The 27,285-nt window shown below is 38.4% G+C and overlaps 2 protein-coding genes across 3 annotated transcripts in view; one reads left to right on the top strand and one right to left on the bottom strand.

Moving 5' to 3' along the window:
- SCOC (short coiled-coil protein) overlaps positions 1–27,285 on the top strand; it is a 702,416-nt gene that overhangs the window by 624,002 nt on the left and 51,129 nt on the right. The gene's annotated exons all lie outside the window — the stretch shown is intronic.
- Positions 1–27,285, bottom strand: part of INPP4B (inositol polyphosphate-4-phosphatase type II B) — a 187,258-nt gene that overhangs the window by 149,912 nt on the left and 10,061 nt on the right. For both annotated transcript variants that reach the window (XM_039696121.1, XM_039696120.1), the window contains exons 3-4: positions 13,393–13,511; positions 11,428–11,544 (exon numbers count right to left, since the gene is read on the bottom strand). In XM_039696121.1, the coding sequence (XP_039552055.1) occupies positions 11,428–11,544; positions 13,393–13,511 (236 nt within the window). The remainder of the gene's footprint in view (positions 1–11,427; positions 11,545–13,392; positions 13,512–27,285) is intronic.

Here is a 27,285-nt window from a genome sequence, read left to right as displayed (position 1 = left end):
AGATCATAGGCGGACTTAATTACTCTGTCTACATAATCTGAATTTGCAGCTTTTTCCTGTGTAAAGGACCTATAGTCACTAGTAGTTCAATTACTACATCCAATTTGTTTTAAATAAAAGTGAAAAAAAAATCAGGTAACTCTAAAAGCAGCATCATAGGCGGACTTAATTACTCTGTCTACATAATCTGAATTTGGAGCTTTTTCCTGTGTAAAGACCTATAGTCATTAGTAGTTCAATTACTACATCCAATTTGTCTTAAATAAAAGTAAAAAAAAATCAGGTAACTCTAAAAGCAGTTTCATTTAAGAGTTTCAGAAACATCAAATAAACAGCATGGTCCATGCTGAGCATACAGAACAGGCTGCATACCTAGCAGGCAAACCAAACTGCAAATCTGAAAAAAAATGAACTGGCAGGAAAAGGGGGGAAACAAACCAAAACCAAGGCAAAAAATGCTTTGCTTTTTCAAATTACATAACACCCCTTTCACTTCTTGTTACCATCTTCTTCAACTCCTTCAAGAGATAGCTCATGGATTTTGAGGAACAATATTTCAGATGTTAAGAATGCCAGTATCCTATTCCTGTGGAGTTTAATGCAACTGGAGTCAACAGGCTTTTTGTCTTCATACTGAATACACTGCTGATTATGAGGTTTCACCTGTCTGAAAACAGACATGAAAACTTCAAGCCCTGTGGTCCCTCCTACAGGAGCCTTTTCCAGGGGGCACTGGGCTACTGCCTGAGGAACATTAAGAAAGTAGTAGAGAAAAGAATACACCCCTGCCCAACTATCAAATACTCTGTACAGGACTAACTCTAAGTCCAGACAGATTTATTCACCAGGAGAGGATTGCAAGCTGATAATGCCAAGGTCATCTTAATGGGCAATAAAACTGTGGACATGACCCATACAGAGTATTTTGTGTACACAGGAAAAAGTCTCTCAGGAAGTCTCTCAATGAAATTGGGTGTATATACCTACACTTTAATTTATACTGCAAGGACAGTTTTCTGTCATACCCAAGCCTGAAAGCCATTTGGACCCAGCTAATTATTCAGAAATTTCCTTGTCTCACAGGGATGAAGTTATTTCAGAACAGGGTAGCAATAATTGGGCAGTAACCATCCAGAGCTTCCACATTCAGAGATAATTTCTTTAGCAAGAGCCTAGCAATTACTTCTTTTTGAAAAGCTGCCAAGTTATTCCCCAGGAACAGAGGCAGTGAGAATCTACAGCTATAACAAATCAAGGACCTCAGTGTTCGATTTCACTGAGGCAGCTGTGTGTCAAAATCCAAGCCTTCCAAGCATCTCAAAAACATACTAACTGCTGCCTTCTACAGGAAAAAAAAACACATTTGTCCCTCATGACATAGATGCTTTTTGTTCAGAAGCAAACAACCCTGTCTGAAGGGTTCTCAACAGAGAAATTATTTTCTCCAACAAACTTAAGGATCTGCATTTTAAGACAAAACATACCTACATACAACTACTCACAGTGCAGATGATGCTGCAATGAAAGGAAATAGCTTGTAACTCTCAATGCACTTCTAATACACCCAGTAAAACTGCTGTAGAATAAAGTAGGAAAAATAAAACTGAAGGGCTGTGATACAGTGCTGCCCAACTGCTGCTGCCAGATTTTGATGGAAGTAGTAGTACAAATTTCTAAGACAGTTACACCTGCACAATTTTGTGCTAAAAGACCCAGACTTCTGCTCCACAGAGATTTAGTAATTTTCTTTATTTCACTAAAAATACAGTGACAAATGCCCACGGTCTTACCTTAGAACCAAAAACCAGAGCAATGTAGACAACTATATGTAATGGTGAGACACATGAAGTAAAAAGACTTCAGAAGACAACCAGAAAGGGTTGTCAAGTCAGATATCTAGGTCAGACTAACATATGACATACACACACTGAAAACCTTTATTTTATCTCACAAGAATAAGACTTCAGAAGACAACCAGAAAGTCTGACCTAGATATCTGACTTGACAACCCTAACATATGACATACACACACTCAAAACCTTTATTTTATCTCACAAGAACACATACGCTAGAAATGGTGCAAATGTTCTACTTCTTTACTATTCCTGACATGTGTATGGCAACATGTCTGCTTATCAACTTGCAGACAAAATACATTTCTCTATTTCCTCTCCAGTGAGAGACCTCTGAATTTCACTAGAAGTTGGCTCAGGTGTTGTACAGTCAAAGTTGACAGAACAGTCTCTGCTAATGTCATCTTTGTTTTCTGCTCTGAATTACCTTGAAAGGTCTATGAGCCATTACACTGGTTATGCTTTAAATGCTGTGCCTTACTGAAATATGCTGAAGCCTGCAGGGAAAGCTGGGGCAGAAAAACGCAGTAAAACAGAAACTTGTCCTGCTCCCTACTCTGAAGTGGGGAAAAAAAATAAAGAAAAGAAAAATGAAATCTTATCAAAGTGGTTTGGATAGTTGTGACTTCCATCATTTTCATTTGACATTAGTGCGACTGTGTATAACGCAAAGGATTTAAGGATTATAAGACTGCAAGAACATCAACAGCTGCATGGTGCTATAAAAGTATTCAGCTATTCTTGCTTTTAAAATACCACAATTGTAATGAGAAGAACTCAGTGGGGGGTGGTGGAGGGTGAGGTGGGGGGGGAAGGACAGAGGGGAGGGGGAAAAAAATGCACTAAATTCTCATCACTGAAGAATGGTGAAAAAAGCAAACACAAAAAAAAGAATAAATAGAAACATAACTAATGTCACTGTGCCAGTGAGTCCTTGGTTGTAATCCATGATCTCACCTACAAGTAATAAATTCAAGGTAAGGGAAGTCAGTTTACTCCTAGTGAAAGGACATCTCAGATACCACAAAGTGCCAGAACACTACAAAGCAGCTGATGCTCTGTTGAACAAACACAGTAACTGCTTTGTACACTGAAACATGGGTCCACAATTGTTGCTGTTAATAGTGTTCACTCACATTTATGCTGCTGAGATTTTGAGAGGACCACATGCACTAAATTTTGATCACGCTACAAGGCTGCACTTTTCCTTTGGTCTCCTGGCTTTCTGGCTATCACTATGCAAGCTGCAAACAGATCCTTAAAGCAAGCGTAAGCTGGAAGGCAGGGATTTTTGCCCTCCCTTTGTGATCACACAATCCATGATGGACCAAACAAAAAACTGATCAAAATAAAATCCTCATTTCTGGCATAAAGAAAGCCAAGTATGGAGAATGTAAGCCACATGGGAATTTAGTTCTGTAAAATACTGCATAATGATTACATAAAGAGGCTTTGATTACTGTAAAATTCAATGATACATGCACTTCTAACAGCATTGGAAATTCTAAATGATTACACAAGCATTTCATGTTTATTCATCAAATATTTAAAATACAGCATAATACAAAACATTTAACTAGTTTGCTTTGAGAGCAATTTACTATGCTCTTCTAGCAAAAATTTGCTCAAGAAGATAAAGTCTTACATTACATCCAGTGCATATGTTTCTAATTTAATTTTTTAATAGCATTATTTGCTCAGCTTTAGTTTTTAAGTACAAAGTTTCAAATGTAAACATAACTGTAAAAGACACTTTTGTGAGGAACATGGTAAAGGAAGAAAAATCTGTTCTAACAGATTGAATTTACTGTTTTGAATTTCACAGAACACACATCCTAAAACCTCAAAAGAAAAATCTGTTTCTAACATCTGAGTGCCTGCTTTCATAACACAAAAGCAAAAGCAAACTTACCACTGCTCCATACACCTTTCTTTTCATATTTTCAATACTGATTGGATACTTCACTGCTTTACATCGATCTCTACAAAGGGTGTAATATCTACAAATGTCTACAAACCCTTCAGAAGGAATAAGCAAGGAAGGAGAGGTGGTGGGGTAGATCCGTGTATTAGGAAGGGTTCTGATTGTCTAGAGCTTAATGATGGTTACTATAGGGTCAAGTGTTTACAGGAAAGGATCGGGGAAGGGCAACAAGACAGATAGACCACCCAACCAGGATGAAGAGGTGGACAAAACTTTGGGAGAAGTCACACTATCAGTAGTCCTCGTTCTCATGGTGGGACTTCAACTTCCCAGATATCTTCAAGAAATTCAACCCAGCAGAGAGGAAAGGGTCCAGGAGATTCCTGGAATGTGGGAAAGAGGCTTTCCTGACATAGCTGGTGAGTGAGCCAACCGGGGGAGCACCTCACTGAACCTGTTTTCTGTGAACAGAGGAGAACCGGTGGGTAATGTGTTGGTTGGGGGCTGCCTTGCGCAAAATGATCACAAAATAATGAGTTTTCAAGTCTCAGAAAAGGAAAGGGAGTCAGCAGAACAGCCAGTTTGCAGTTTCAGAAGGCAAGGTTTGGCCTGTTTAGGAATGTGGTTACCCTTGGGTAGCAGTCCTGAGGAGCAAAGAGGTCCAGGAAGGATGGACACTCTTCACAAAATCTTAAAAACACAGGAGCAGGCATCCCCCCATGCAAAAAGACTTGCTGGTGGGAAAGAAGACTGGGCTGGATGAGCAAAGAGCTTTGGCTGCAACTCAAGGAGAAAAAGAGAGTTTGTGGCCCTTGGAAGAAAGGGAAAGCAATGCAGGAGGACAACAAAGATTCCATTAGCAGACCAAAGGCTATCTGGAATTTCATTTGGCGTCTGCCATAAAAGACAGTAACAAATGTTTCTATAAATACGTTAGCTACAAAAGGAGGGCTAAAGAGAACCTCATCTTTAATGGATGCAGAGGCACACAGAGACAAAGAATGAGGGAAAGGCTGAGGTACTTAAAATGCCTTCTTTGCCCCAGACTTTAATAGCAAGACCAGCTGATATCTGGGCACCCATGCATCTGAGCTGGAAGAACTGATCAATAAATAAAAACCGACAATAAATAAAAAATTACCAATGAGAACAAACAAATCTTATCCTTGAAGTGACTCAAACATTTCCATGTTGCTGCATTTAGCTCAAGGAAGTCCTTCACCCCTGCAGTGCCTGGGCTCCCTATGAGGGTTTCAGTAGTCAGCCTGCTGGCAGCACCAGCCATCCCTCCTGAGGAGCCGCTCCTCCAGTGCCTTGTCCAGGCGTGTCAGCGTCAAAGGCACTCACAGGGAAAGCAGATCAGCCCTCTGAAAGGACAGAAGCATACTCTACAACTTGAGGGCATGTCTTCACAGCCAGGTTGCTCCGCACTGACTACAGAAACACTGTGCTGCCATGCTCTGTATCCTCTATTTGCTGCAGCATACATATTTCAGAGGAAAACATCCCAGCCTTCCATACAAGGCACTTGCCCCTTGAACACTAGAAGTCATCATTAGAAATGACAGGGCAGTAGAAAAGCCACCTTGGATTTGTTTGACTGCTCTGATGTGCTCTGTGCTGGTCTATTGAGGGGCAGAGCAATGAAGGATATACAAGAATGATATATTTGCAAGCTTTTTAGGCAGTGCTACAGAGACTGTAATAATCATGCCTATGTTACTGAAATCCCTAGCTCATTAAAATAAAATTTACAGGAAAATGTTATAATTTACTAATTTGTTTCTTTCTTTCTAAGAAATTTTCAAGGCAACCCTTTAAACTTTTAGAGAATACCATTGGTCTCTTTGCTAAGTACTTTTACAAACCTTTTCCCAAATGTCAGCTCTTAGAACAAACCTTTGCCTGATGTGAGGCAGCAATAGCATTTGATTGGCAGAGTAAGTGGAAAAGAAAAAGAAAATGGAAAATTAATGAATAGTAGGTTACAATTTTCCCTGAAGATACAGCAATAGGGAGGAGTTTGCCTCAATAAGAAAAGAAAAAAATAATAAAAGGGTAGGATAAAAAGTAGTAGATAGTTTCAAAGGGAGAAAGATTTTTACAAAACCAAATCCTCCCACTTAATTTTTAAGGGTGAGGTGCAAAGAGCAGTAAGGCTACAAATGGGCTTTAACAGTAACTTTACCAGTCTTGACACTTATCCGATCCACAATTCTCTTACAGACAGACTAAGATATATGATACCTATTTGTACTCTCAGCCACTGCAAACAAATTTATATCAATATAAACCCAAAGGAAAGTCAGTAGTTTGAATTTCTCTTTTTGTATCCAAGACTTTAAAAAAAAAAAAAACAGAGAAGGACTGACAATAATACTTTAGGTGGATTCAATATGCAGGTACCTTGAAGAATCAAAAAACATTCCTCTCCTCATGCTAATAATGATGCTTAGTAAGAACATCTAGCCTGATGCAAAAGGAAAACTAAATCTATCATCAAATATATATTTATGAAAAAAATACATGATTTTGAAGAGAAACATGAACATCTAAAGCTTTAGTGCAAGTATTTCTATGGGTAGGACTGTAGTAGTCTACAGTACTGCTCTGTTATGGAGAATGACATAATAAGAGTTTCTAATTTAGACAGTATTTCTCTGCAAATCCTGCAGAGACGGCAGTGAACACAACTGACAAAGGGAAGTTTTTTTCTTTAAACAAAGTACAGCACTTTGCTTCAGTTTTTGAAGAGAAACTGTTTGAGTATTTTTAGCATTCAAAGGAGTGAGGGACTGAGTGCACTCTGGTGGAGGCAGAGAACAGGAAAGCGAGGTACCAGATTTCACATTTATCTCTGCTAATGCATTTTACACACTGCTCTGCAGTGTTCCTAATGTTCCAGCCCTGAGTCTTTTCAGCAGAGATGGCAAAGCACCAAAGACCAAACTGCATGATGGTGGTGGTGTGACAGGGATCAATGCCCATGAGGGAACATGGAAAGCTGTCGCTTCAGATTTGGTTTCACAGCTTAACTCAAAATACCTCTGTCATGATGGAAAGTCTTCGTTTTCCACTCACCCCAGCGGGATTCAGTTTTAACAGGGGCACTTGCAAAATCAAGAAACACACAAAGCAAGACCTTTTGCAAAATTTCATTCCTAGTGAGCAGGTTTAATAGAAGATTTAAACCTCAAGATTTAAAAGACGTAATTTAAAGCCAAAGTAATCTAAAATTGCCGCTTTACAACATATGTTCCCATATCCAAAAGAGAACTTCTAGCCCCACTACTTCTAAAAATATCAATTTAATTTTATTCTCAGTGATTAAGATAAAATTTGGGAAATAAAAAAAGGAAGACCAGACTGTCAAATATTTTAACAGCCTTTTATACACCAAGTTTCTCCTTGCTCTCAGGGGATAACATTGGAGTGGCTGTGTATAACCTTCAGTATCGCATGCGAGTTCCAGTAGTAATATCCATCCAAAGGACATTATCTTTGAAGGGGTGACGCAAAGATAACATACAGAAAGTTCCCAGCAGGTACAGAAAGTTGCTTCTGTTCCCAGCACTTGTCCACGTGTGGATGAAAAAGAGGTGGCCCAGCCGAGTACTAGATTCATAACCCTTGCTGCAGGATACGCATATTCCAAACTGCTGCCTCCCTGATTAGGCAGTAGACTTCCCTCAGTGTAACACAAAATCAGCAGATCTGTGGTTCTGTCATGTAGGAGTGGTACCTGACTTGTGCTATGCAGTATTGTCCCAGACAATGAACCTGGCTTCGGCTCTAAAACTTGCTGGACCAAACTGGGCTAACCTGCATGTCTATAAGAAAGGTGAGAACAGCATGTTTGTACAAAACTGGGACAGAGGTTTCAACAGTTTACAAGCCTGATCTTATTAGACAATGACAAAGAACAGGTACAGCCCCTGCATTACAACAAAACCTAAATTTATAAAGTCCTAAAGACAGTGTAGCTCAAGCTAACAAAACATAAATTTGCTCATGGCAATATAAGAAAAATCTTTGTGATGTAGACATACATGTCACTATACATTTTTCATAAAATGGTATTTACCCACTAATCTGTATAGGTGGCTTCACTGGATATATTTAAAGGATATTTCATAAGCATTTCAACTACTTTTTTTCTAAGTATATCAAAGTAAACTAGGAATACCATAGTCGTCCTTAAAAGTTTCTATTTACATAAAAACTTACAGTAACTAATCACTTAGAAAGACTAGTCAAAACAAACAAAAACCCCTGTTTCATTAAACTAAAAAGCCTCAATTACAGAAAATCTGACACAGCCAAGATATAATTATAATCAGCATCAGACAGAGATGCATAAAAAGTGAAAAGTGCAGTCAGAACATTCAGTGTGTCAAGCACAGTGAATGTGATCCCAGCTGCACAGTATTTCAATATAATTAAACCATACTTCTTACATAATGTAAGTTAAATGACAAGCAAGAATAAAGTAACTAAAAGCTTTCTGGTACAGGAATACTGGCACTGAAAGGTTATTTTCAAGATTTTTTTAAAAGAGCAGGCCAAAAATAAATTCTGGTTGTTTTTCAGTGAGGAGCAGCCTCTTTCACTTTAATATTATCACCTGCATGCACAACTCAAGAAGCATTTAGTTACTTTTGTGTTATAGTAAAAGTCCAGCAGGTTTGAAAATGAGAATTAATTCTCTTGTGTAGTCAGTCAGGTTTAACAAAACCCAGGAAAACGCTTTACTCAGTGATGTACTCACTGCTCTTTCCCCACCTTCTCTACAGTCTACTATTTGTGGCAGTAAAATCCTGCTGAGTTAATGCACAGAATTCACTTCTTATAGTTGCAACAAGAGAAGAAAAGTTAAAAGTATATATTTGTGACAAGGGATATTAACTACTTCGAGCTTATTAACTGAGGCAGGCAGTACTACAGCTCTGATGCTGTGGAATTATTACTGTAACACAATTTCTGCAAAATATCTCACAGTCAAGTTCAAGGTTTATTTCTGCCATAAATGCCCAATTATTTGAGTTGGTGTCTGCTCTGGAGCACAGCCTAGAAGAGCAGGACATGCCTAGCAGGCCTGGATTCCCCTTCACCCCCAACTGGATTACCAGTCTGTTTGGAGGAATGGTAGCCATAGTATGTGGCAGCACTTTTTGAGAAACAAGAAAACCAGTTCTACTGCAGACTGGAGAATCAGAGCTGTGACACCACAGCACTTGGAGCAGTTTCACTGCCAAAGGGTCATATCCAATTTCTGGGGTTGTGAAGCAAGCATGGAGGTCTGTGCTGCTGCAGCTATGCCAGTAATGATATCAAATTATAGCTTATTTCAACCTCACTTTTATGAGCCTACATAAACATCCAGACTTGAAAAAAGTCACCCAAACTAATAGAAAGTGCGATGGTTTCTAATTAATTACAGGTAAGAAAGTGAAGTTTTTCACAAGTGAGATTTTAGGATGTAAACAGAAGTCCAAATATTGCCACAGATGAAATTGCAACCAGGATAGCCTGGGGTCATTCACATATGCTGCAGATTATCTTGATTTAAATCTTACATATTATTTAATTTTTTCTTGCCTACATCCAGTTTTAAAATGGCTGAGTAGTAAAAAATGCTAAATGTATGTAAACCAAAGATGAGATTAATATTTTCCCCCACAAAAAGATACTACAGCACAGATCTAGAATGTTTCACATAGGAACAATATAAATGCTATGACAAAAGATAAAGGTATTCTCTCATGATTTACAAGCTACATCAATGGAATTCCCTGGAAGAGACTCTAGTCTTGAACTACAGTTGTTAGAACAGTTACAAAAAGTTCTTACAGGTTTGCAAAAAGCTTATCAAATTATATTAGTTCTCTAGGGTGATCTTCTCTTTCAAAAGTGGCAGTAGAGGAGCCTGGAGCTAAAAAAGAAGTAGTACAGGGAAAAGTACTATAAACTTATTATCATCTTATTTGCAAAAGTTCAATTGTTGTCTCCTTATTCGCAAATGTTCCATACCTTCTTCATGATTTCTCATGGGCAGCCCCTCACAGTACTGACTCCTTCCTCACAGCACAGCCAACAAACCCTAATTTCCTCCTCGATCAGCCAGACCACTCTCTTACAGCACTCTTCTTGGTTACAGCTCTGGCTGTTCTTAATCTTTGGTAGTTTGTACAGCTGCAACTCCTCAGGGGTAAGATTACCTTATAGTCTATCCCCCCACATAAACTCAGTTCACTTTTATCACCCACAGACAGAGTATTATTCTCCAGCATCTGTCAGTCAGAATGAAACTGGAAGAGAAGGACAAAGTCCAACTCCCTTCACTCAATGCCTGTTACCTGTCTACAGGTGACAACTCTACTGAATAAACAGCACATCCCATTTTAAGGCACTCTAGTCTAAACCAATACCAAATTTAAAATATATACATTACAAAATGCATGTACATGTCCCTTTCCTGGTAATTAGAGAGAAATTCAGATTCTATGCTTAAAATACTCCACACATTCCCATGAAAGAGCACAGTGAGGAGACAGAACCAACCTGTTGGCTCACAAAGGTTGAAAATTTAAATACATCAATAATTTTCTACCTGAAAAAAATTACAAGTTCTCAAAACATAGAACTTTACTTCTGTAAGCAGTTCAAAGACTCAAGCTTTAAATTATGCCTTCGATTTCCTTCTTACAGAAAATGAACAGATATACAGTCAGGACATAAGCTTGCACTTGCTTTAATCATGCTGGGTGCCAACTGCAGATACACAAAAAGCAATTCACTTAATTAAATACAGGTGTCAAGGGCCATTCTTGATGTCGAAGAGCAACCTATCAGCTGGACTCCAGCTGCCGCAGAAGAAAAACACACATCTCCCATAGGTCCTATGATGACATCTAGGCTAAGACAAAGGCTTAGCCTTTTTCTAAGGTAGTCTTAAATTACCTGGAACACACAGAATAGTACTCAAGCTCTTTATTTGGCAGTTAAATCACTCAGATTGTCCCACTGACCTCCATATATCAGTTCAAGTGAGTAACACCCAAGAATAAAAAGCTGACTCTGTATTCAAAAATGTACAACACTGGAACCCCAACAGATTCACCTTTAGCTGTGACACTGTAGAGCTTGGACTGCTACAAATCAATAACGAAGCAGCACCAGAAAAGCTGCAGATACCACCACACAAGAGATTAAAATTTGAGAAGCTCTCTCCCAAGTTACAGTCTCTACTGTCATTCTGGTTTGTGCATGTAAGTAAAATATTATCAGAAATGTATTTCTGAAAAATTATTCACAGTGGTGCTATCTCAGTCTATTCCATGTGTTCTCTGCCCTCAAAAGCACACCAGAGCAATCTTTTATTTGCCAGTGCTGTGACCTTTATATACCTGTGCTGACTCATGTAACCAGTTAAAAAGCCAACAGCAAAATGCCCATCTTAAGTGCATGATTCTCTTTCTCTATTCTCTAATATATCAACAACAGATAAAGTAGATTTTAGGCACAAGAGAACAACAAAACTAATTTCACATCAAACCATTTCCCCAATTTGCTAATGAGAGCAAAAAAGCAACACAGCAAGAAACTTATTCCTCAGTAATATCTGTGCAAGGACTGAAGCAAAGCACTTACCGTGTCTTGGGATTTATCTTTGACATCATAGACTGTTAGTTTAATTTTAGTTTCCTCATAGATCGGGTATTCCGGTGGGAAGGTCACACCAGTCAAAAACAGTGGATCTTTTGTACCCTGTGCAACATGAGTAAACACTCAGTAAGGTAACAGCTGAGCAATGTGAGGGATGTCACTGTGGACGTACAGAAACCCAAAAAGTGTCAGCTGTCTACAGCAGAGATATGGGAACAGCTCAGTTTTACTACCCAATCAATGAAAAAAAACAAACAGCCTTAAAACTTTCTCAGGAAAACTAAAAACATATTAACAAAATCCAAACAAAACCACAACTACTTCCTGGAAAGTGTTTTTAACTGGAAAAGATATGAAGTGCTTCTGAAGCAGAGCCTAGTATCACATTTTTAAACAGCTCAGCCAGTATCAGGTTCATGACAATTCATGACAACCAAACCCTTTCTTATTCCCGTGACACTTTTTGAAAGTACCACAATTTCATCTTAATTTAAATAAACTAAAGATTTCACTTGCACACACATACAAAAAGGAGCAATCTTCATTAAGTCACAATAATAAGTGCATAGAAATGCTACAGAGACTCTCAGTAAGTATATTGATTTGTGGAGAGGGGATTGAAATACTCCTCTTTAGGCAGTAGTGCAATAAAATAACATTCCTGTGCTTTGAAACATTATGATTACACTTAAAAGCTGTACACAGAAGTACCTATATCATAGCTAAAGACATGCAATTAAATGAATAATACAAAATGTTGTTTATAATTTCTTAATGTTTAATTATATTTAATTTCCAAAGATTACCATGCGCGTATCCTTAAATTTTCCATTAAGTAAAAATAAAATTAAAAAAGAATTGTGCATGACAAAGGTAATTTATCTTATGGATTAACTTTCTGTGCCCCTGTCTTGCCCTCCACCAAAGCTTGACTACAAAGCCAAGAACCTTGACAAAACAAATTCAGGAATTTGTTGAGGTCTAGGACATTGCATTAGGAAATACATCAACTTCTATTAAAAAAATACATAGTTATCCATTCATCTTTTGCACAACATCATTCCAGACAGTCTGCAATGAGACATCCTGATCAGATACAAGATACTTGAATTAAGCAGTTTCAGGATGGTTGAGGGCTGAAACCATAATAATTTAATTAGTAGTTGGTTGAAAGTAGTCACACTAAGAGCTCATGAAATATTCTCATTGTATTTAACAGTTAAAACAAGCCTCTGGTGAAATCATGTGTGTGTTTACAATGAGACTTCCCTGCTCTTAATGAATCTCTCCAGTAAGTTAAACAAGTTACACCTACATTGCTCACCCTTCATTTTCTCTGAACGATTTTTGCTGTTTCTGACACTAATGCTTACAGGGCAAAGTAGGACTAGCAAAGCAGCCTCAGACAACTTTTGTTGCAATGTATGATGCAAATTACTAATTATTTTATGTAAAGTCACAGACATTACATACACACATTTCTTTCACAAATTATAGATCTAGGGTAATATTTTTCCAATTGCAAAAGCATCAACTCTTTAATGGAAAAAATAGAACAAAAACAAATAGTATAAAACCACATAATACACTATGCTTTTCTGCATTTAAAAATACTTTCCAAACTCACTATACTCTTAATTAAGTTTTATTTTGGATTGCCTTGTCCCTTCATGTGAACAACTATTCCCTGTTTCATTCTAAACCTCTGTCTGCAAAATTCGAATATTCTCCATGCCTCTACTTGGAACAACAGAGCTTTCATGAAAAGCCAAGTTAATTTCTGTTTATTCTGGTTAAATGCCAAGAACTACAGCACACTTAGGTATGCTTTACTAACTGCCAGAGTTACCGAAGACAATGCACTGACTTGTTTTATTCCTAATTCACTTACTAAGGAAGAAATGAGCAATCCAATAATCAAAATGTTAATTGAATAAGAAAGACTCTCACCTCCACGATTTCAGTGCTTGAATACCACGTCAAAATGTGCTCTGCTGGATGCACCACTGAGACTTGGATAAACGTATTCAGCTTCCGATCACGGGTAGCAGCCACTAGATCCTTGCATGCTGGAGACAGTGCAAAATAAAAATAAAATACTCAAAAGCAAACTCCAGGAAAATGCTGTCACAGAGACAGGACAAAGCAGACCACGCTCCGGCTCCAGATTAAATCTCCAGAGGCAAGTCGATTTAACAGAGGAAGTCCCTTGGAAGTAACCTACAGAAATAGGAAGTCACATGCCACAGAACTGAGCTGAGATCTCGTTTCCACTAAAAATACTTGCAGCTTCTGCAAAGCTCCCTGCCAGAGGCTCATCAGCTCCAGTCCATGAGTGTGCGTGTGCAAACGCTGCAATAGTAGGTAATTTTACATAAGTACTCATTTAATTTGCCCACAAAATCTCTTTTGGCAGCTTATTGGATCCTCTCTTGTCTGACAATTCCCCCAGTTACACAACCATTTCAAATACATTCTAAAACAACTAATTGCTATCAGTGGTTAAGCTGGTTTATATTGTTTGTTACTACTTGTAAACTTAGCAGAACTAGTTGTCAGGTATAAATCTACATACCTAAAAGCAGACAGTGACATAACCAATTATTTTGTCAGTGACTGGTATATAAATGAGAATTGCATTCTGCCTATATAGCATCATTATTAAAACTCATTCTACTTAACAGAGAAATTCCATTCTGGTTTAATAATTCACTTTTATCCTGGGCTCAGAGTCATGCAGGTGACTGAGATCATTCTTTACACTAATACACTTTGTGCCTTCAAAATGAAAGGGTGAAAGCACTGAAGAAAAAGGAGGAAGAAACAAATAAATGCATCATCAGCTGCTCCACAGAAGGGACACAGATTAATGGGGCATGCATTGGCCAAAAATCAAAAACCATACACCTTCTATTATTCCCTAAGGAATATGCAGCAGTGAACACTGTGGTGGGATCTAGCCAGTGCTTTTTGCAGGGTAATAAACTACCCCGGGATCTCAGAAGCCTGAGGCACACAAAGAAAAGACTATGGCTTCAGAGAGAGTAATTGTCAAGAAAGAGCTGAGGGTATTTTCTATGAGCCATTGCCTACCAGGGGCTTCCTCAAGTGCAGCTGACCTTTAACTTTTCAAAAGGTGAGTCAGATTATCTTCACAGCAAGCAAACTTCGTCTGATGAGAAGCCAATGCTAGAAAAGCTCTAATACATACAAAAGGCCAACTCAGCTTGTTTTATACCTTTTTTTTTCCTTTGGGCTTCAACCTGCTGCTGGAGTAAATAAAAGGAAAACTAGCTGAAGCTTTTTTACCATTCTTTTATTAGAGTTAAGAGACAGGGAGAGAAATCTAACCATGAAAGATTTTGCTTTAGTCCAATTGCCAATTAAAATCTCCTGGTACATAGTTTCAAACTGACCCCATTATAATTTGGTGGGAAAAATGGGATAAGCATAAAAGTTTGTGCATGATGAAGTCTTTACGAAACGACTGATGTAACAGTACCAGGCTCAAACAGTGAGTTGCCAGCAAGTCTTTGCTGCTAAGACTTACTGCATTATTAAAATGACTGAATATTAGCACTACTTGACATCACCCTAAAAATTACAGTAGACTTCGTGAAAAGCAGTTCTCAAAGCACAAAAGGTTTGGCAGACACCTTTTGACACTATTTGACTTTGTCCTCTCGAAAGCTGATCTTTTAAGTAGTAGCAGATCACTGACATTTCCAAATATAGCCAGTTCCCCCCACAGAACCTGATCTCATGCACCATACAACCCTTAAATATTGCACTCTACAATCATCTTTTTAGAATGTAGCACAGATTCAGAGGAATGGCAAGAGAGCTCATGTTCACTACCAGAAGCTGGAACAGAGAGACAAATTTTTCCCACCCACCACAAAGGAAGGCTAGCCAGCTCACAATTCAATAGAATACCACAAAAGTGAGAAAAACAGAAAGACACAGACACTTAGGAAAAATAAAATTAGACCCCCATAAAACATTATCAGTGACTCTGGCAGGAGCTTTACAGCTGAACTCTTGCAAAAAGTACTACTGCATGATGAATGGAGGCAAAACCCTCACAAATAATAGTTGATCTAGTTGTGGCTTGTCTCAAATACATTATCTAGATGTGACTAAATCTTTTAGCTACCAAGAGCACCGGCTTTTATCCTACTGAGAAACCATTAACAATAGGAAGAAGATTTGCACCAAGTGGTCACTACTTTGGTGCTATCTGAACATAGGAGACAATTTATTTCTGTGACAGTACTGCAATCCAGTCATTAGATCATTTTTCCTTTAAAAAGATGGCTTAGCAGCATGATCTTGAATTTCATTGGATAGAGCTGACAGAAAAATAACTCATCTGCATATCTCCAGTAGGGAGGATCAGCATAAAGCATCAGAACTCTTTGGGAGACACTGGTGCAGAAAGATAAATGAAATTAAATGAAACCTGCACCTACTTTGATGACAGTGTTATTTATCTCTATTGTGACACTGGACTACTGCTGTTCACAACTTGCTTTTCAATCAGAGAGAATATTCAATAAAGTTATCCCAGGTAAAGAACATAGAACTTGCCAGTTTGAGCCACAGTGCATCACTTCACTTCAAAACAGTCCAAATGAAAATTTTAGCAAAACAAAAGGACTACCTTTAAGCAGATGCCAAAGAATAAAAGCTTGTTATATCCTGTTTGCAGCCTGGCAAGCTCCACAGCCCCATGCTCCATTATTGCCCTTTGAACAAATTTACTATCAGCACCTTCAAAAACCTTAGGTCTTCAAAGAAACAAAGTGAAACGTTACAGAGTTAGGGAAGCATGTTATATATTTAAACAAGTTTGCTAGGTATTATTAGCATACCCCTCCAACAGAAACTGATGAAAACACAAGCATGAAAGGCATTCTGAGGCTGTTTGCTTAACTGCAAACGTGACACCGTGAGAGCAGGTAACAACATCAACGCACTTTCGACCGTAACCTACGCCCAGGCAGACCACAGGTTATGTTATTGCCCAATACTTCAGAATGTCTGAATTAATTCTGGAAAAATTAATTAACAAAACACAGTGAAATGAAGGACCAGCTTGTACTTACATGCCAAAAGTATATGAATCTACTCATTGTGACTGTTGACTCAGTGTGTAAAAGCCTGAGTCATCCATTCCCCTGGTGACCAAACCTCTGCTGAGCCTATCAGTGTACAATGAATGTTTAAGGAAGAACTGTGTTAAGAGTAATTTATGCTTTAATATCAACAAAGAAAAAAGTTAAGATAGCAGGGAGAAAGAAATCTTCTACTGATATTTCACTGTTCTCTGTGCTACACTGACATGATGGCTCTGCTCTTTGCCCTTCTGTGTGTATGTGCCCACATAAAGAATGGAAAGACTGGTTACTGTTTCCTCATGGGACCTTAGAGGATTTTTTGAAAATTTTACATCCATATTGGAAGAGAGTACAGAGAGAAAAACTAAAAAATCCCAATTACTACATAACAGTAAGAAGAAAGGAAACAAAAAAAGGAAAAAAAAAAACCCAACAAACAAAAAAACACAAACAAACCAAACAAACAAAGAAAACCCAAAACAGAAATAGCCTGGAAATTCATCATCTACCTTCCCTGAAACTGTAACACTTCTGACCAGGCATTTAGCACACTCTGCTCCAAGTACAAAGCCCACTAGAGCAAAAAAATTAGTCTGGCAGAGAAACAGGGAGATGCAGCATCTCCCAGGAATGGAAAAGTTCCAGTAGCTAGAGCAAACAACATGGGCAGGGGGAATGAAAGAGATTCCCAATTCCCAGCTCAGAGTTCAGAGTTGTTTGGGAAATGAGCCAAACAGGATATCAAAAATTGGGAATAAACTGAATAGTTTATTTTTGCTAGTGAGGAAAAATACAGTACACTGGTGAATTCTTCTCATACTCTGGATTCACACAATGTATGTATTAGCCTATATGGCAGTGTACAGGGCAGCTCTTTCTCTAACCAGTGACAGAAACACTGTTTCCCACAGCTTCATTCCTTCCCATATTCCAAACCAAAACAGATTCCAGGGGGCTGGCTAAGAACAGGAATTAACAACATAGCCCTGTTGTCTCCAGGGTATGCTATTTTGTACACTGTCAAAACAACAAAAAATTAGTAGTATCTGATGACAAGGGGCATGGGAAAAGCCTGTGTCTCACACACACATATATATATGAAGGTAATGTTCACATTTTTATTCATTTCATGACAATGCAGCAGCATTATTATCCCAAAGAAACTTAATTTATAAATGATAATGTACAGTCTGTCTTGATAAACTAATTAAGTAAGGTGTAGCTATTCCTTAGTGGGCAAAAAGACATGTTAAAGAAGGGAATGCCACACTTGGACCTGTGCTACAAGCAGAACACTGAACAGCATACAGTTTACTTTCTTCCACCCTGGGGGAATGTTGAGGATGGTAGGGAAGTATAAGAGAAGGAAGTGCACATCACCACTGTTTCTGCCTCCACTGAAAACGAATACCTCCAGTCAGGCACATGCAAAAGCTTAGGAATAATCAAATTTTGGAACACACAGGAAAGCTTTGGCCATACTTCTAAAAGAGTGCAAAAGAAACTGTGAGAGGGCTGAGAACTGAACAGCAGTGTGTTCTCTGTTTGGCGAAACATGCCTGAAAGCAAATGAAATTAACATTTGAGGATGGGCTTTAGCACAGAATGGTGTTAATGAGCACTCCTGCTAGTGCTCCATAATAAACTTCACTAACTAGTTTATCATAGATACTACTAACTGGTTGTCCCATTCCTGTGTCAGCAGGAATGCTTCAGTTTGCTAATGGGGACAGAAAGAACAGAGAAGTTGCTCCCACTATTTGCAATGTGGACTCCCAGAACAATTCATCATGCAATGCTAAATGGATGTGACCACAAAAATTAATGTCACGTTACCACAAAAAGAGGGCACAGTTACACAGCCATGCAACAGGTATGCATTAGGAGCGACACTCTTTAATCGGAGTGACCACAATAGATGCTCAGATTCAGGTGACCTCTATAATGAAAACAAACTCAGTGTAACAGAAAACTACACTTGGAGCACATATACAAATAAGTACAGATCCACTGATTTTTACTTATGGAGACATTCAAGATCACTGTTCCTGTCTCTGAGGGCGAGAGGCTTCTATAAAAATAATATATCTGGTCTCTAGAACATACAGCTGGTTGCTAAAGAAACCTAGTTATATTTTCAAGGAAATGTACACACATAAAACAATTAGTATCCTTCAGGGATGTCTGTAATAAACACCAGGAAGAAATTTCTACCAACAATCCAAGGAGAAAGATAACAGGGAAGTCTTACCAAATTAATAATTAAAAAAATATCTCTTAAGACATCTCTACAAGTACAGGTTTTGGGGGAATAAACCCCCACAAACACAAAACAATATTAACAGTACTAACTGTTAAATAATCTATCAGTATGCTGCCCAGAAAAACATCAATCATTACCCACTTAATTAGCAGCTAAAAGAACAAGATTATTTATGAGCCATTGAAATAAGATACACATGAATGCTGCAGGGGAGAAATGTTATACGCTGATAAGTGGTCATGCCCATGAGTTGAGATGCCTGCTGCACTCATGATCTTATTTGCAGATGAAGTGATTAATCTGGTTAGAACTACCACCGTGAAAATCAGACGTGATCTATTTCAGAGTAAGGCCTGTGTTAGTGTGGGGGGTGTAGCTGTAAGGGAGCTTTGATCCCAGCTCAGGTGGTGGATTCTGACTGCCAGAGTGGAGCTTGGATGGTCAGACAGAGAAGTTTCCTTAGCAATGCAAAGGCTTAATGTGCAACTTTTCATTGCCCGTTGCCAGCAATGGGGTTTCAATTCTTCTGACATGCTAGAACACACTTATTTCCTCTTACAGCTTTGCTCTTTAGCCTGGACAGCCCCAGACATGTAGGGGTTTAAGCACGATAGATGCAAGAGGCTCAGGAAACAGGCTGACTCGATCAACACAGCTCACAGGCACTCCTGCACTGCAGGAGTGAAGGCATGATTACATGTGTTAAGTATCCATCCAGTGCTATTTACATTTGTTGTGCATTGATCTGCTGCTAACGACAGATGATCTGTTCCAGCACATCCATAATCTTGCTCCAGCTTTATTTACAGTTGTGGAGAACTGAATTCCATCATCTTTGTGCTCTAGGCTTCAGCTACACAACAGCAACAAGAACTTACAGCTTGGCTTAGAAGACCTCCTTAAGTAATGAAACAAACTGGTTTTGATCAAGATTTTTGAACTTCTTTAATTTTTGAAAATGTTCCTGAGAATATATGTCTCTGTTTATCTCTTTCAAGTAATTGCAAAAATATATTTTTTATGAAAAAGAGTGCATTTCCCTACTGAGCACACTGTGACTAATAGCACAGAAAACTTTCACAGAGATGCTGCAGTAGACTTGTGACAGCAAAGCAGATCTCTTGCTGTTTGCTTTAGATTATAAATTATCCTCTTTCCTTCTGTTCAAAACTATTCTACTCAAGGCACCAGCTCCTAATCATATTTAGGCTCTGATCTTCAGTTTTCTAGTGAGAGAAATGAAGAAAGAACGGGGGCAGGGGCTTGAAGCCTTACAAAAACTTGCTATACATTTCTACTTCAAAATACATCCATACCAAAATAAATTTGATACTGCTATTCCAAGGCTGCAATTTATTTTGGTGTTGTTGGTATTTCAGAATACCAAAAAGGGGTTTGAATCTTCATAGAAATAGAGCTAAATACCATTTCCTCCTTCACCTTTTCCTAAATTGTCATATCAAGTATCTAATGACAAAGTAATCTTGCTGTAATTTCTCTCACAGATTTCTCGCCATCCAAAAAATAGAGTGGTTACAAGTTAAAGTACCAAATGAAGAATTGGAAGATCTGCAAATGGTAAGCAGAATTCCATTTTTCTTTGAACTATGACCTTCTTTATATCATACTCTTATACCAGTAATCACTTCATCTGCAAATAAGATGATCATTGCAGCTGGCATTTCAACAAAAACGCACTAGAACCTATAACAATTTATTTTAGATTTTATTAGAAAATATATTCTTCTGTTTCCTAACATTTTACATCTCTTTGGAAATAAGATAAATATAAAAAAAATACATCAGCAATACCACAAGAAGACGAAAAGAAACAAAAGTGCCAAGTCTCAAAGTTTTCAGTCTGCCACATCTGTTTTTATTACAACAGCACACATTGCGTCCTTTGACAGGAGCATTTTTTCACTGCTGTACCAGTTGTCAAGTGTAGTATTACATGGGTTTGATCCTCAGTGTGCAGTATTGACTGACTGTAATTCTTCTCTAATATGTAAAGAAAATTCAGCTGTTGCTTAGCCTGACTCCAATTCCATGTCACCATATGCATCTTCACAAGATACTTTCATGCTTGGTGAAGAAAAATGCTCCCCTCGCAAAACAAAGGAAGGCAGTCAAGCAACACAGTCTAGCAACTACAGCAGACAAGAAGGTTCAGGAAGAGCTCCAAGCAACCTGAAATCTTTCAGGGTGCTTCTTTGCTGCACACCAGCTGCTCTGAGCAGCTGTAAGGGAGCTACTCTGGCTCCTGGGTAGAAGCCCACCTACAAGAGAACTGGACTGGAGTCCAGCCCCCCGGAGGAAGTGATCCACCTGCAGCCTGGACAAGCCACCCAAACCAGCTGATGTTAACACCAACATAAGTACACCTAAGAAATGCTTCAAGTTTAGGGGCTGCATTAAGCACTTTGTGTAAAATTCTCTGGAGCCAGCTCCATAATTAATTGTCAGCAAATTGATGTGTGGCCACAGCCCTGATACCCATGAGACTCTACTGGTGAATAAAACTAATAATTCCTTCTTTAAGTAAAAATGCTACATATTACAGCTAACCAAATGAAGATGCTAGGACAAGATGCAGTAGGGAGCTATATTAACAACAGTAACTCACAAAATAAAAGACAGACAATAATAAAAGCAAACTATAGATCTACTGTCTTACTGAACAGCCATAACAATCATCTGTGTGAGAAGATCTGTGTTCCTCCCTTTCTTTGTGCCAAGGGGACAAGAAAGTGATGTAGTTTCAACTTCAAAAAGATTCAAACAAAACCCCCAAAAATAAAATAATTAAAACCCCCCACCAAAACCACCTCCTTAACATACCCTAAGGGAAGACAGCAGGAATGTTTGAGCCTTGTAGTACTCTCCATGTGTAGTGTTCAAAAGAGGTAAAATGTGGCCTTTAAAAAAAAGTAGGCAGTGTATTATTTACCTGTATGTTTGTTTTGGGTTTGTTTTTTTTTTCATTTTTAACCCCCAACTCTGCTGGATTCCTAAACGTCAGGCTGATTCACAATTGGTTCTCATTGCATAGGTGTCTGATGTTGAAAATGACCAGTGAGATAGCCTAAAAAGATGATCCTCTACAGAAAACGCAATGCAAACCACTGACTAATCCCTCCAATATGCCAGAGGTGACCTTTTAGCAAAACAAAACCCACACATCTCAAAGGAAAGCAGACTAAAATGTACTTCAAAGACAAGGCAAAGAAGAGTAAGACACACTTTTAATCAAAGGAGAAAATAGATTTCTGCAATCCGGAACAATCACTTTTAGCCCAGTAATGATTAAATTTGCTGGTAGGGAAATGCTTGATAAATGTTAAATAATCTGCATTCAAGCTGTAGTTAAAAAGAGAAGATCTTCTAACATAAGTAAGACTTGTTTGAAAAGGTGGCAATACTGGATTAATACCTAATTTAGAAATCTAAATAAGAGACAATGATTAACTCCTCAGAGGATTTTGAAGCAGTCATTCTGACCAATTATTTACAGTTTCTTTAATAGCATGGGACCTGCACAAGATAACAAAGTAGAACTCCTTCGCAAGGAATTTTAGAAAACATATATTTGGGTTTTTTCACATAAATGACAGAGTCCAGAAATAATAAAACCTCACAGGTCAAGGATCATGTCAGAGGACAAGCTTCAAGAAGTCAACATCCTGCATTTGTTTACTTGTGTATTCTCAAGTAATAACCTTTACTCCTAAACTTCTCCAAAAAACATACCTCAGCCATGAGAACTCTGGTGGTACAGACAAACAGCCTTCTAAAAGGTACAGAGTGAAAAACACCATAGTGACTGTAGCTGTTGTGATTGCCTAGATGTTATTTCAAAGTAAAATTTTTAAAGCAGCAAATACATCTGTATATGTAGTTTCTTCAATATCAACACCAAGATCACTTCCCCTCCAAGACACAGGGTCATAATTATTACTCTAAATTTTCAACTCTGCAGTTTGTATTTTGAAGAAGATTTAAAAGGGGACACATTAATGATTTCTACAAAGGAGTAAGACCCAAACCAGAGAATTTAATCCTTATACTATAAATACACTCTTAATTTCTAGGAGAAGTTTCTTCAAGGGTGAACAATAGTTATTTACATGCAACAATAATATGTTTGAAACTGCCTTGATTTTGATATGTTGACACATGTAAAAACATAGCTGACTTCTTCAGAGATAAAATTTTAAATTATTTTCACTCATTTGTACAAAGAAATAATAGTTCAGGATTAAGAGGAAACAAAACAATGATAAAACCAACAACAACAAAAAAACCCAACAACCAAAAAAAACTCCAAAAACTTTTATCTGTCTCTGTCCCCTTGGCAGATTAGAGATCTGAATCTTGAATTACTTAGGTATTGCAGCTCTTCATATCAAAGTTGAAAACAGCGCTAGCCCACTTCAGTTTTTAAGGAGCTAATTTACAATCCTACCAACAACAATCCTCAGCTTCTCAGGTATGAAGAATTCTCATCTTTAATGAATGCTAAGACCAAATTCTTCTTAACTCATCATAATGAAATTCTACACACCTTCAGTCTCTCAGAAATCAATTTTAAAAGCAACAGAATTCCAGACTGAACTTTTAGCTTGTTTTGAACATTGGAACAAGACTGAAGTAATTTTTTTTAATGCTTCTGTATTACATAGCACTTTTATATTCCACATAAGAGGCAAAAAACCACTCTGAAAATTTGGCTGATAATAATAATTAAAGTGTCCATAACTGGACTAGAAAATTTATTTGCCACAGTAGGTAAGGGTAAAACAATGGAGAAAAGCATTCTTAAGCATTTTGTTTGTTTTCAGCAAAGCACCTCAGGTCAGTCTGCTAGTCATGCTGCATCACGTGTTGTGTGGGATTTTGTGCTGCTGAATTTAGGAGAATTCCAGTTTTCTCAGGGCCTGCAGGAGAACCTGATTTCTGAGTAAAATCTCACCACAGGCCATGCATTCCAGAATTTCCAAAAATATACATCTATAACTAATGTTTTCAAAAGGAGAGGATGACTTTAGTCGTCTATTAATTCCATGTTTTTCTATTTATGTAACTTCTGTTTCCACACACAAAGATTAAAAACAAGTCCACTGGGAAATGTTTTACAACATGAAAGTATTTCTGCAATTATTTTTACAGGCACATTCAGAGAGGTATTTAACAACTGCCACTTGAAACACAAAGGTTCAGCTAATGCAGCAAAGAGTCAAAAAAGTCAAGAGCTACCATGCTTTGAGTTATTAAAAATGTTTTCAGTTAATATATTACTGGCCTAACAACAGAGTTGTTCTCTTTAGTCATTACCATTCGGCATGAGAAGCACCAACTCTATGACTACTATAACCTCTAAATCATTTGCTTGCTTTTTGTCTTCCAAATAATCTCTACCCTTTTGGAATTATGAGGTGACTTTACCTTCACAGAGAAAGATACACAAGGAATGAGATGGAAGGAATTCCCCAGGCAATTTTTCATTAAGTGTTTGACAGACTGGGCTAAAGGTTAGAAAAGAGCAACTGCAAAAAGTGGCAGCAAAAAAGTTGAAAGTAAACTCTCAACAAGCCAGAGATATCCACCAGTGGTTTTCAAACAGAGTACTCTGAGACTCCACACACCTCCTTGGCTTTGGAGGTATTTGAAGCCCCCAGGTATTTAAGTTTTGAACTGCAAGAGGTCCCTACACACCTGCAGGTTGGCTCCAGGGCACATCCCGACTGTCTCAGCCCTGAGCTCCAAGCCCACCTCTGGCCCTGTCAGGATCTGAAAACCACACATCTCTCCTGACAAGCTGGGGCTGGCAGGCAGTGTCAGGGCACAGCTGCTCGTCCACATTCTGCAAAAACATCACTGCTGATTTCCTTCACAACTCCCGGCGGGGTGGCTGAAGGAGAAATGGGGCCAGTGCCTCTCTTCATTCAACAGAGCACTGGACCAGAAGGGGGTCACACACGGAGCAGATCCAAGGGTTTTAGCATTCTGCCCACCTCTAACACAGCAGCTGCAAACCACAAAAAGCTGCAAACAATTACACAAGAGAGAGGAAGACTTGAGAGTCTGCTTGTATCCACTCAAAGCTGTCTCCCCTTGACTGCAAAATAAGGAAGATTTTCCTGGCAGCAGGCATAGAGGGCACAAAAGACGATAGTATTTTGATATTTTACATATATATTTTTACATTCCAGTACCACTGAACGCAGGTTGCTGTCCATAATCACTCCAGAACTGAGGTCCATCCCACTGGAAAAAGGGCACTAATCACTTAACAGTCATCATCAGCTTATTTTGTCTTTGACCCAAATTCTCTTCTTTGCAGAGAAAGGGCTGAGAGTTTAAATTCAGGGTAGAAGTCCATTTCAATTTTATTCCTGGAAAACACCACTTCTGAAAACACAAGTTTACTACACATGTTTTACTTCAAGCTTTCATTTTCCAAACCTTCCCATGAATAACTGTTCCTTGAGAGAACAAGGAAATGCAATGCAAAAAAAAAAAAAAAATCCAAACATGATTTTGTACATATACAAAAATTCATAAAAATGAGCACCAGTAACATATTATCCAGGCCAAGAGCATCCACAAAATTATTTTAACAATGGCTGACTCTATCCCGTCCTGACTCTTTTTTCCCAAAAGCAAAGGCTATTCAGGCTGCTCTTAAATCCTTTATGGTACCTTCAGTGTGCCCCACATAATGGTTTAATTATGATGCAAGAACATAATTAACAGAACAGCTTGAGTCCACATAGAGAGCAACCATTTAAAATAGTCTAACTGCAACATAACTGTAAGTGATTGTTTAGAGAACTTGAAGATTTTTTAGATCACAAGCTGGGTATCAACAACAGTAAGGATCAACAGATAATGTTGGAGGAGTTCATGTCAAACCAATCACTACCAGCTCTAAAAAGCCTCCAAACTCTTCCTGGAAAGTTACATGACAAATTTGTGGCACAGGAATCAGCTTTAAGTTTAACAAGTCTAACCCAAGCAGGGTCAACCACAGCAGGCTGCATCCACTTAAGTGTTCACAACATCCAAGGACAAAGACTTCACAACCTCCTCCAAGCACTGTGCCAGTGCTTGACCACCTTCACAGTAAAAAAAATCCCAACTATCCCTGTCCAGTAATTCCAAAATAAAATTTATTTCTCATTTCTACCTAGAAAAAAATCCCAGGACTGCAAGGGCCAATTAGGCAATAGCAGAGAAAACTAAGATGTCAGGCACTGAAGCACACAACCAGGGATACTAAAAATGGCTCTTCAGGAAACTTCATGGTACACACAATTTCTTTTTTAAGTAGATATAAAGTTTAAAACTTTAATGTTAGCACACTTTGCAGTTTGATCAAAAAAAGCTCTGTTTCTAGAAGAAACATTGTAGTGTTAAAGGATTTATGAAAATGTGGAGAAGACCAACATCTATTGCTGAAAACATTGTGCAAACACTGCATACATTTGAAGCTTCCCTCACAACAGCACAGTTAAGGAGTTAAGAAAAAAAAATCTCTTGCATTCTGAATAGTTAAACTGTCAGCTTCCTGGGAGGCAGAGAAAGGTTGGAAGAAGGCAGCAGGGCCAGAACTGCCATCCAAATCACAGTTGTAGGTAAGAAAGTCTTATAGAGCTTTCTCTAACAACAAAGAAATACCTCATCCTTATTTGGCTTGTTGCTCTCTGTGTACAAATATCTGAAATGGAAAACATTCTCAGTAAGCATCTAAATAGTCCTCTTTATTCTGACAAGTTTCATGGACCCACAGAGAAATCAGTCATAGATTTATTATGTACCAGGTAAGCACAAAGCCAGCCAGTCACTTAGGGGCTGTTCCTGTGGATGTGTGGTGACATAGCGGGACAGTGCACTCAGAGCCACGCTCACTGGGAAGATGCTGGCAAGAAAATCTCCTTCCACGGCAGAAAACTGCCAGGTAGACCATGGTTCTTCCCTTCCCAGTTCAGCCACTGAACTGCCACACCTCCTCCCACTCGCTCTCTTGGGCCACCCCAAGATCCTAAAGCCTGAAGGGGTAAAGGATGCACACACATTTGTGTATGGGCAAAGAGAAAGTCAAATCTCCTGATGAGATCTACCACACCCATGTGGGAACCAACCTAGGGAAACTGAAGAGCCTAATTTGAGAAAATCAGGTTCAAATATCAAACTGGAAAGAACACATAGACTGGCAAGGCAAATAGGAGAAAGTATGCACAATAGGAGGCATATTTTTGGGCAAAAGCAGGAAGAGAAAAATAATGATGAAAAAAGAGCAGCGGCATATGCCAAAAATAACTTCTCTCTAATGCAATGATCTTTAATCCTGCTTTCCTATGAACTAGTTTAAAAATACCCTGGAAACACAAGTTTTCCATTTCATCAGACTAACTGAAAAATTAATGTCACGTTCACCAGAACACCTAATAATTCAGA

The sequence above is a fragment of the Passer montanus genome, unplaced genomic scaffold (genome assembly GCF_014805655.1).
Source record: "Passer montanus isolate IOZ18808 unplaced genomic scaffold, ASM1480565v1 scaffold95, whole genome shotgun sequence".
NCBI classification, from domain to species: domain Eukaryota; kingdom Metazoa; phylum Chordata; class Aves; order Passeriformes; family Passeridae; genus Passer; species Passer montanus.
This window is presented reverse-complemented; position numbering and strand designations above follow the sequence as displayed.